Source organism: Fulmarus glacialis, unplaced genomic scaffold (genome assembly GCF_000690835.1).
Source record: "Fulmarus glacialis isolate BGI_N327 unplaced genomic scaffold, ASM69083v1 scaffold17125, whole genome shotgun sequence".
NCBI lineage: Eukaryota > Metazoa > Chordata > Aves > Procellariiformes > Procellariidae > Fulmarus > Fulmarus glacialis.
In genome coordinates, this window is record NW_009213800.1 from 10,606 (window position 1) to 22,495 (window position 11,890).

Consider the following 11,890-nt stretch of genomic DNA (forward strand, 5'->3'; position numbering starts at 1 on the left):
CACTAATGTAAATCAAACACCATGGATGTCCTTAAATATTCTGAAACGCTCTTAGTGGATACTAAGTATTTTAGATAACGTATCAGAGAAATGTAGATCTGGAAGGGATTTCAAAAGATCACCTCAGCCCATCTCTGGTCACAGGCAGTATGAAATACACTATAGTCCATCCCTATGAGATGTTTCATAAACCTTTTCTTAAAACTTCTACAGTGGAAATTTAACAACTCCCATGGGAAGCATATTTTAGCGTTATCACTACCCTTACAGTTGGAAAGTTTCTCTCATCTGTCTTTGCTACAAATATAGGTTAGTTATGAGGATATTAAAAGAAACTTCCCAATTATAAGGATCATGAAATACCTCCAAGACTATCTAGAGAAGCCACTACAATTTTCAAAGACATTCTGGTGTTTGATACGCACACAATTATTTATTGTTGCACCTCATCTTCTTCTGATTCCCTCAGTTACACAACTGAAACCAGAACTTCTTTACTGAGATTGAGTTTACCTTTAAATTCTTAAATCGACAGGACACAGATGTAAAGCCGGTGTTAAACAACTATCCTGGATTACGTGGTGTATCTTTATATTAGTAGTTAAAAGCCCAGCACAAAAAAAAGTATCACATCATTTATAAGAAAAGTAGTCTTGCATTTTAAACTCAAGGACAGAGTTCTGTATTCTACTCCAACAGGAAGTCCTGACTTTGAAAACATTAAATAATCTCTGTCTCTATTTAATCTTTAAAGGGACACTAATATCCATATTAAAAGTTTTGTGAAGATACTATATGCAAAATATTTCAAATGCTAACACGACGAGCGCTGCTTGTTAACATTCAGCAGATGATACAGAAACATGGCATATCTCTAAGCAAATCTGACAATAAGCAAAGATCAAAAGAGCAAGTAAGATACTATTTCTGCCAAACAGGTATTTTTGGTGTTGACTTTTATCTAAATTGACTTCTGTTTGCTGATCGTATCTCAATTCTGTTCATAAACAGTGCATGTCTTATAGTGAATTCAAGATAAAAATGGATTAATTTCAATATCAGAAGTACAAAAGCCACAGATGTGATACACTCTGCAACTGTGTTAAAGCTACTATAAAGGTAAATTGCTCTATTTCAGGGCTTCCTGAAATCAGGGCATTTTGAATCCTTAGATTATTTAGAATGCTAACTTTAGAACAGTCCCGTTGACATACAACAAAACTGACATACCATTTCATGGTTTGTTCCGTCATGCACAGAATGCTTAATGTTCTGTTCTCTCATGTTTCTACTTTAAACCAATTCTCATCTAAATTCAGGCTATACTTATATTTTTAAAGCACAAATCTGTCTTTTTGAAATTGTTCTAGCACAAACCATATTAGCATCAAAAAGGCTTGAGGCAGCAAATGTCCTGGTTTGTGTCTAAAATTGTTTTTGTACTATGATAACAAATTTCTTGCTGCCATGGGATTCTTGCGATATTTTCCCCTTCATAATTTTTTAAAAATAAATTAAAAAAATGCATGAAGATTTTAAGTAGAATTAAAATTTCATCTTGTAGTCACTATTTCACATTGTACATTATTTCCCCCAATTAAAAAAATCTTTTGTTTTACAAATATTATTTTTATACATACAATATTGTTTCAGGCTTGCAGTCATGAAAACAATTATACTGCTTGGCTACTGGAAATACCCTGCGCTTAGCCTTGTTATGCACCTGAGATGTGTGAAACTGTCTCAATTACAAATATATTACAGAAGACCTGATCCTGCAACTGTTATAAGCATCCTACAACAGCCATTTGGCAGTGATAAGGAAGAACAAATACTGGAGGTGCAAGATTCTGCTGGATCAGGCCTTAAGTGTAAGTGCATTATACAACACATTATATGGTGACATCTCAAAATAAAATACTGTATTTTTATGTAAGCAGAAGTAACACACACAATTTACATATAGTAATAATTTATTCTGAAATGTTCATTTTAGTCTCTGTTGAGACATCATTCATGTCTCGTTAATAAAGGAGCAGCCATCTCACCTCAAATACCAGAATATACAACAAGTTACAGCATAGCAAAAAAATTCTACCTACTTTAAGATAAAATCTAATTCAGGTAAAATAATTTTGTTCAAGGTTTTACAGTTACACAGTTTTCCTTTTTTTTTTTTTGCACGAAGAAAGTGTAAATTGTTACACCATAACTATCTATGCACATTATGTGACCACAGAAATGTTAATCATTACTTCCGAAAATGAACCATCAGTTCCATTCATGCAGAAAAGCAGGCTGGGAAAGCTTGTTCAGCAGAAACCATATTACTGTGAATTTCACAGCCACATGATTAATTATTGGGTTAGATGGACTCACAAATACTAAAACTGAGTATACTTTTTTGCATAAATAATACCAATTCTTCCCTGATGTAGTTTAGTCAGTTTGTAATCTAGAAATGATTGATGAAGCAATATGACTGTATCATCTCTATCTGCAATGTTCCATGATTTCAACGACAAGCAATATTTAAAGGATTATGGGATGGGATGCTAATTAAATACATGTTAAACATACTGTACAAATATACTTGCGTTAGCAATTTTATTCCAAACTGTCAATCAGGTATTCCTCCAAAATATTACCAGTGAAGACAAAGTATACTATCAAATATGGCTTCCAGAACAAGGACCTTCTAACAAGAATCAAACCTATTTACAACAAATAAAAACAACAAAAAAGTCAATCCCCAATTTTTTAAAGTTTCATTTGAAACAAGATTTCTAAATAGCTGCTGTATATAATACATCAGTTTCATTTATTTTTTGTTGCACTTAAACAGAAGTTACCAGGTAAGAGCCAGAGTGACGTTTAGGACTTTGAGTTCCACTGGAGTCCGGATTTTCAGACTTGGAGTCACGTTTCTTCGTGCTGTTATTTACTGGTGTTGGTATTTGTGATGGCCGAGCAGAACTATTGTCCACACTACTCTTCCTGCGGCTTGGATTGTAGTTGAAAGGAGTCACTCTTGCTGCAACAGCACCAATGGGGGAGCTATGTTTGCTTGAGCTACTGGAACTGAATGGTGTACGCTCACTTACAGTACTTTCATTATTTTCTGGTGCAGGAACAGGATTATTCTGCAGAAGCTTTGTTTCAGTGCCTTTCTTTTCTGGACTGTCCATCTGAAAGAAAGAGTTCAGACGGTTTTCTAAACCAATGGTACGAACAGGAACACCTCCATTCCCTGGAATTTGTTTTTCCTGAATCTCTTTAGAATCTTTACCATTCACACCCCCTTTCTCTGAAACACTGTCAATAACAGGGGGAGTATTTCCAGTTGGGGACCTTCCAGATCGAGGATTGTTAATTGGGCAGTCCTCTATCCTCACCCATACGTCCTCTGTCTTAGAGACAGCTGGTGCCATCTGATAGATGAGAGTTTTGGAATCAGAGCCATTTGTGGCACCCGAGGAAGAATGCTGAGGATCATTCATTATCTGAGGAATTTCGTTTTCTTTTATTTTTCTCCAAGTACCTTTTGCTGGTGCTTGGCTTTCTTTACTTTGCTTGTGTCCAGAAAAAGAACTTCCATGTTGCTTTTCATCTTCACTTTTTGCCTTTTCACTGGATTCTGAAGAAGCGGACAGAATTGAGGAGGAACTTCCAGTTCTTCGCCAAGTGCTTACACGAGGAAGTGACGAGGAATGCTTACTATGCTCACGCTTCCATGTTCCTGATCTATTGATTGGCAATCTAGATGGACTCTCAGAATGAGAACGAGCTATATCATGACGTTTTGCTGGTCTCCCATCATATTCTACAGAAGGGCTCAGATTAGGGGGTAATTTTCGCCAACCAGTGGTCTGGGCAGTTGAATGAGTAGATAAAGACATATCAGGAAGCGATGGACTTAAAACTGGGGTCTGTAGTTGGGACCTTGTGGGAGAATCCGGCCTGGAAGGAGACAGAGATTCAAATGAAGCTGACTCTTCTAACTTCCGTCTTAGAGTTGGGCTCGGAGCTTCTTTAATAAAAGTTGACTGTCGAACGAGAACAGGTCTCTCGGATCTGTCAGATTCACTTCCGCTAGATTTTGTGGATGACATTCTTGATAGTTCAGTCTTTTTGTTTGATCCACCACTGCTGAGAGGTTGGTTTAACCCTTTTGAAGCAGACTCACTTCGTGGAATGCTACTGGTACTCTTAGGTAAGGCAGTTTGCTTCGTAAGATTTTGCTGGCTCATCTGCCTGCCTGGTGATGTATATGACATTCTACCTGAACTTGAAGATTTAGTTGAAGCTGTGCTAGGAGATGATGTCCTTGGCAACTGAGACAGTTTGTTGGGAGGACTTATACCATTTCTTCCTGGAGAGATTGAGTTTCGTCCGGGAGATTGCAGAGGCCTACTTAACGGCTGCTGTTGAGGTCTAGAAGGAGTGGAGTCTCTAGATCCTGATCTAGAAGGTCCTTTACTTGATCCACTCTGGTTCAACCCTGATTGTTGCCTAGTTACAGGAGCTGGCTCAGGTTTCACTGATGACTTGACTCCTCTTGGAGAACTAGTCAAACTTTGGCCTTCACTGGGACTCTTGGAGTTCGTGTTTTTGATTGGGGGACCTTTTTTGGAAACAGGACTAGTACTTGAAGAACTATTTCGAACTCCTGGAATATGGATCATTGTCCTACCACGTGAAATTGAAGGCACACTTGTCTGCTGTGGTTGCTTCAACTGGCTTGAAACTTCTGAATTGGAGCGAGCTTTTCCTGTAATTATACTTTTATACACTTTCTTCCCTCCTTTGATTCCCCTACTTTCAGATTCTACTTTTTTAGACTCCAGTGTACTCTTCTCTCCTGGCTTAAGAATTCTTGGACCTTTATTACTAGTGAAAGGTTTTTCTTCTTGGTCTGGGGTAAGATGAAATGGTGACCCTAGAGAAATACCAGATTTTAATGAAAGGATAGAATCAGAGTCTGACGAAGCTTGTCTAGAGAGCGATGCAGCAGCTGCAGCTTGATGCAAGCTACTTACTATAGAATTTGCACCTTCTTGTATAGCTTTCCAATCAAAGTTCTCTGAATCAGGTGAGAAACCATGTTCTGAATCCGGCCTTTGTATCTCTCTCAAATCCAGTGTTAAATCTTCTGCCAATATACCACCTGTGTTTCTGGAATTATTTTTTTCACTTTCACTCTTTATTCTTGAGGGTTTTTTCTTTTTCGGCATAGCAGAAAAAAAAAAGAGATCGTCTTCTGAGTCAATACTAAGAGAACTCAGAGAGCTGTTTCTAGAGAAACATACAGGAGTATCTTCAACATGAAATGATTTAGGTGCATAACCAGAAGTCTGTGGTCTGTTTGATTCCATCTGTGAATCAGGAGCCTCAGTACGTTTTGCAGGTTCCCCTTCTTTGTTGTTATTGTTTTCTTGATCAATATCACTGAGGGAACTAAGAGATGAATTGCGAGAAAAACAAACAGGTGTGTTTTCGATAGCAAAATTCTGCATTTTCTCATCTGTAGCTGCTCCTCTGTCTGGAATATCTTTAGTTGACTGAGGGAAAGTTTTAGATTGGCTTCTGCCTGTTGGGTGTTTTTGACAAACTTGTGTCCTGTTACTTGGTTGCTGATTTGAAGACTGTTCTGGATTAGTGCAGTCTTTAGTTTCTGTTTCCTTTGCTTCTTTTCCTTTTCTTAATTCTGCCTTCTCCCTTGAAAGGTCAACATCATCATCATCAAAATCTAAAGAACTTAGGGAATCATTCCGTGAAAAACAGTAAGGAGTTCCCTCAATAGGTGTGTAATGATGAGGGGAATCAAATGCAAAGCTTCCTCTTACACGCTCTTCATTATTTGGCAATTTGTCATTAAAATCTCTTGAATTATTTTTAAGATTCTGTTTCTTTGCATCTCTGTTCTCTGGATAGCTTCTTTCATTATTAATATTGCTTTTAGGCTCTGTGGTTTTTCTTATACGTGCTCTGTATTCATTATTTTGGGGAACAGGCTTTACTGGTGATGTTGGCTTCTTTTTCTCACCTTCTGGTTGGTTTTTATTACTTAGAGATGAAGATGCTTGTTGAATTTGATCCATTATCTTTTTCACTCTGAAAGGTTTGTGACTTCTTCCTTTTGGCATAGCTGAGTTAATGCATTCAGCCAGAATATCACCCTCTTCTGTTTTGTCATCATCCAGGCCTGGGGGAGTCACAGTTGAGCTTTTTGCTCTCTGAGAGTCATCGGTACTTCTACCTTCTGTAGGAATGGTGTCTCGCTTTTCAAATTCCACCGACTCTGCTCCCATACCCCCACTGTCTACATTGGCCAACTCACTCGGAGGCGATTCTATTGTGAGATCACTCAGAGATGTTGCTGTTGAAAAATTTATTGGTGTACCCTCAACACAATATACCCGTGGCATATCATCTCCTGGTGTAAAACTCACATGCTTTTGGGATTGCAATCTAGTTTGTGAAGGCAAAAGTTTGTAAACTGGCAACTGGCTGGGTTTTCTGGCTACAGGAGGAGGTATTTTTGGAGCAGATGCTTGAGAAGGTTTTTTGGCTTTTCGTGAAGACTTTGTTGGCATTGCAGAAATAATACATGCTTCCAGTATTTCAATATCATCATCATCATCAGAATCATCCAGAATGTCTTTTTCTGCTTCAGTAGTCTTCTCTGCGTTCTTTTCTTGGTTATCCTTTGTATCATCCAACTGTTCAGGTTCTGCTTCATTTCCATGTTCATTTTCATGAACCGGAGGCATTATTCTTAACTCTACATCTTTCTGTATAAATGGCTCATCAAGACTCAGAGCACTCAGGCTAGAAGAGCAAGAAAACCCATCTGGTGTGCTTTCTGTGGCAAAATGTAATAGTGTATCAGCATCTGGCAGTACCTGAACTCTTTGAACAGCTGCATTTACAGCTGCCTGTCTAGGACCAGGCTCTCTCTTTTCTGCACTAGGTACTTTACCTTTAGCTACATCTCTTTTTACTTGAACTCCTTGAGCAGGGGGTGGCGTTTTACTTCTGCTTGGAGGCATTGTTTGTCCCGGGCTGTCTGGAAGGTCACTGGGACTTATAATACCACTTACCATTCCACTGCAAGGCTCACTTTGAACTGAACTAGCAATTGAACGGCTTTCAAAACTATCCAGGGAACTTACAGAAGTACATCTGCTGAACATGAGTGGCGTTTCCTGCACATAATGTTCTGGTGGGCTTTTAGGAGTCTGTGCACCACTCTTTGAGGGAGATTTGGCACCTGAAGAAAATTCAACAGCTTTATGTCTAGAGGAATCAGAAGGAGACAAACTAGAAGTCTGAAGTCTACTGGATTTTGTTCTGATGTGTTGTGATGTTGATGTGATTTCACTTACTGCACCTTCTGTAGATAGAGCCCCACTGTTTTCCTTTAGTTCTGCTATCTGTAGTGTGTTATTAGCATCTGTCACACGTGTGGATTGATCACGTCCTATTTCATCTTCAGCTGATGACAGAGATGACAAAGAGCTACACCTTGAAAAACATATTGGGGTATCTTCCACACAGTAAGTTTGTATAGTTTCCTGATTAATAGAGGGAGTTTTACAGGAGGCAGTCTTTTGCACATGACTACCTCTGCTCTGTGCAGAATTTGGGTGAAGCTGATTCTGCCTCTTTGAACCAGCTGAAGGGGCTGATGTGTTCCCACTGCTTGAGGAAATATGGTCAGTTTTAGTGCTTTGCACTGAAGAAGGTTTTGAAAAAGTGAAAGATGGCTTCTGAGAAGAAGGAACTTCTGTTGAGTACTTTAAACTATAATCAATAGGCTGATCGACATGATGTTCCTCTTCATTGTACTTTATGCTATAATTAGTTGGTCTGTCTTCCTCTTCATGTTGTTCCTCCTCAGAATAACGTTCACTATAGTTGGTTGGCTTATCATCATCATAATCATCAACCTGGCACAAGGACTGGTTTACTTTCTGATTCATTCCAAGAGTTGAGCCTACTCTGTTCTGATCTGAACCATTGGATCCTCTTGATCTGAAGGAAGAAACGCACTCTTGCTGTCCAAAAGGTGACTGGTATTTCATGTGTTTATCATCTCCACTTTCAGTGTACACGGGGTAGGTTGCATTTTGGCTCCTTGACTGCCTTTGTTCATTTTGTTTCATTTCATCATCTATTATATGCTTAGGCCTTGCCCATCTTTCATTCTGAGAGGGGCTTTGCCTTCCAGAATTTAACTGTTCATCTGAGTATTTAAGACTGTAATTAATAGGAGTGTCTAGCTCTCCATCATTGTCATCCATATGATTTGCACTATGAATCTTATGTGCCAAGTCAGCTGGATATTGACCATAACTACAAAATTTACTTTCATCATCTTCGGAGTAAGATTCAATGGAAGGTTTCATTTGGCCTCTTTTACCATAGCCATCACTGCTGCTGACGCTATTTAAACTATCATTTGAAGCTCTCTTGTATTCCATTTTTGTGTAAGGCACAGGACATGTCCTGTTTGAATTCTCAGATTTAGGAAAGTATGTATTTGAGTGAGTATGAGCAGTGGCTGATCTCCTCGGGGCATTTCTGTCTTCTGTCAAACAGTGCATTTCAGAAGTAGAGCCAGAACTTCTGTCTTCTTGTGGAACATGCATGCTTGTTACTTCTTCCATAACTTTGGCGATCTGAGCTGCAGCAGTAGAAATCTGCATTCCTGTTCTCTTAGAGGAGTTCCCAGTATTCTCTGCAGCTGGATGATAGGTATTTAAACCTACTGCTCGATCCCTATCAAGACTTCTGTCTTTCTCAGATCGAGAATTTTCTATGTTTCCTCTACTGGAGGAGGAGGAGCCAGGCAATACTGTAGTATTTAAATATGGCGAAAGTACAGTCATATTACCAGCATTAAAACTCTCGGATCTGCATATACTATCATCATGCCGACTGGAGTCCAAGACATACTCACTGTATATATTTTGCTTATGTCTCTGCTTATTACGGTGAGATGCTTTCGGGCTTAAATTATCAATGTTGTCAAAAGTCTCTGACAAATGCTGAGCATCTAATTCTGCTTCCAGAGCCTTTTGTTTTCTGACATGAAGAGATGGTAAGCTTGATCCTGGAGACATAATGTTGGCATCCTTATATTTTGCTGGCCTGTTTGCCATGAGATTTCTTAGAGCTGCAGCACTACCCATGGCTATCATTTTGTGTTTTGAGTGAATGAGATTTTTCAGCATGCTGACTGCTCCCATGTCCCACAGCGCCTCCTGATCCTTCGCATTTCGTGCAGAAAGATTCCACAGGGTCCCACATGCATTACTGACTATTGTCAAACTGTGTGACTTCAAGTGTTGTAACAAGGTTTGTAAGCAGCTGTTCTCTCGCAAAATTTGCCTGGTGTTGAGTAATTGAAAACAAACATCAGTAAGTGGCATTTCAAAAGGATAAGAGACAAAGCAAAACAAAAACCTATTATGCTAGAGGCAAGTTTTGCCCTTAGAAAGGATAATCATGAATTCTCCAGTGCAAATTTATCTCATATTTCCTCCAGCTTTCATCTGAATGCTAATCAGATCCTATTAGAAATATGAATAGTTAGCTTTTAGTACAGTTTATCATTAACAAGGAGCTGGTATTAATCTGTTTGCATAATCTTGTTATATAAGTGAAATACTTGCCTTATCAAATGCATTAAAAATTAACTGTACTTAGTTACTGTACTTAATATATGCATTCATATTAAGACTCAGTCATAGACAGTCCGCTAAATATACATGTAGAACTGCTAAAGATTTTCAGAAAAAGTATACCCACCTATGGTCCTCATTAGTAGCAATTAAGCTAGAAACATTTCTTAATATTCCTCCTCCGCTTTCTATGATGGCTAAAGTGTTTGTTTGGCTCCGGTATGTCAGTGTGCTGACTAGAAATGCAAGAGCACCAACAACAGCACATATATCGGCTTTGTTCTCAGTACAGTGTGCTGACAAATTCCATAAGGCACTCAGAACACTTTTTAGGGTGGATTCCTAGGAAAATAACAGAATCACAGAATTAGAGAAGTCTTCAACTATTGATAACAAGCTCTTGGAAATACGTAAGTTAGCTTTGAGGAGTTATGTATGTTCCAATTTCTGCTTTCTGGGCTGGTAAAGCTAGATGCAGGCAGCAGTGCACATGTAAATACTTTTGTTTGCTCCTCTCCGTCCTTCAGCTATGGATTTGGTATTGCTTGCCCCAAAGTTTTCAGAAGTATGTGCCACAATACTTGTTAGCTGCCATAATGGTAAAAATGGCTTGAAGACTAACTGGCAGGGGAATCTGGAATATATCTTGTCTGGATACCAAAAATATATCTAGAAAATTACAGAAGTGTAATTATCTACTCATTAGCTCAAAAGAGGTTTTATTAAATTGCAAAATTATAAAAAAGGCTATTGCAACAGCACAGCTCATGAAACTGAAGAGCAAAAGCTGTCAACAGAAATATTACAGAAATATTTACAGAAATACTAGTAGTTTTCAGATGTCGTTGCTACATTGTGGTCTGTTGCCATGTCAACTCAAAGCAACTCTCTTCTTCAAAGCAAGTTACCTAAAACACCCCAAATATTTGACCAACTGCTTTGATCAAAAAGGACAACAATATTAGTGTTTTGTGTAAAATAAATGCAGTCTCTTAAAAATTTATCTTAATCATTTATACAGGATACCTTCTTAACTTCTAAAGCACATTCCATCAATGCTTTCACACTTCCAACTTCTCTTAGAGTCTTTTTACTGTTTACATCTGCTCGCCAGGACAAGTTCCTCAATACACTTGCAATGACCTGCAAAACATGAAAGAAAAATAATGTATCTCAATATAGCTACTTCTTTAGCAGGTTATCAGACTTTCCTCCTGGATTTCTGGAATGGATAAATTAACAGTGATCATATTCAGCTACTGAACTACTGGCCCTTTGCCAAAATCTGCTTTTTGTGGTGTTGCCTGCTAGACTGTTCTAACATTTCAGTATGAAGTTTGATCAAAGGTACTGGCTTTTGCATGCAGGTACCTAAAACAAAGATTTGAAATCAGGTTCCCTGCTTTCCACACTGGTTGAAGAATTGGTCCAGAAATTCAGATTTGGGCTCTACTCCGATGTCTGCACTAGACTTACATAATCTCAGAAGAGATTTATATCATCTTTTTCTCAGCTTTTCTGCTTCTAGAATAGAACAATAACACCTGCCTGGCTCTCAGATGGTATGATTACTTTGATTACTTTGATAAGCTCTTTTAAGTTTTTTAAAAATACACTTTGTCTGTACAATCAGAATAATTATCAATAGAAGAGGAGTAGCCATTCAGCCTATGACCTCGTCCTTGGCAGCAGCTAGACTGAGACACACTGTCACTATTGTGGACAGTCATTACATATTAAACTCCATCCATTTATGGGCTGCAGTAAGCATATATATCCCTCCTGAAATATATTTGACAGTAAACTTCTACTTATGGATGTTCTCATTGTCACAGAAGTGCATAAGCTTGTTAGATTATGTGAAGAATGCTCTCCTGCTCACACCCACGAGGGAGCACATGGAGGCAGTGGCAGATGGAGGAGCCAGTAATACCCTGCCTGGGCAGCTCCCAGGCCCACCATGGGAGCCATCAGCCCGTCAGAGGTCCATCTCAGCAGCCCAGACGAGTGCAGGGGCCCAAAGGCAGGCGGGAACCCAAACGAAGGGCTCAGAGGAGGGGGCACCCTGTCCAGGCTCTTTGGGACTCTCCCAGGAGACCCACAGTCCCATGGCCCATTCAGGCCAACACCCATTCAGGGAAGTCAATGGGAGCAGCTCTCTGCAGCTCTCTCCTGTCACCAAGGATGAGGATAAGGCTGAG

The 11,890-nt window shown here is 39.0% G+C and overlaps 1 protein-coding gene across 1 annotated transcript; it reads right to left on the reverse strand.

Moving 5' to 3' along the window:
* Window positions 1-1,955: 1,955 nt before the first annotated feature.
* On the reverse strand, window positions 1,956-11,822 carry APC (adenomatous polyposis coli). The gene is made up of 4 exons (XM_009578324.1): window positions 11,649-11,822; window positions 10,716-10,832; window positions 9,817-10,031; window positions 1,956-9,396 (listed from the first exon to the last, which is right to left on the reverse strand). The coding sequence occupies exons 1-4, from the start codon at window positions 11,820-11,822 to the stop codon at window positions 2,838-2,840; spliced, it is 7,065 nt and encodes a 2,354-aa protein (XP_009576619.1). The 3' UTR covers window positions 1,956-2,837.
* Between the last annotated feature and the right edge of the window lie 68 nt (window positions 11,823-11,890).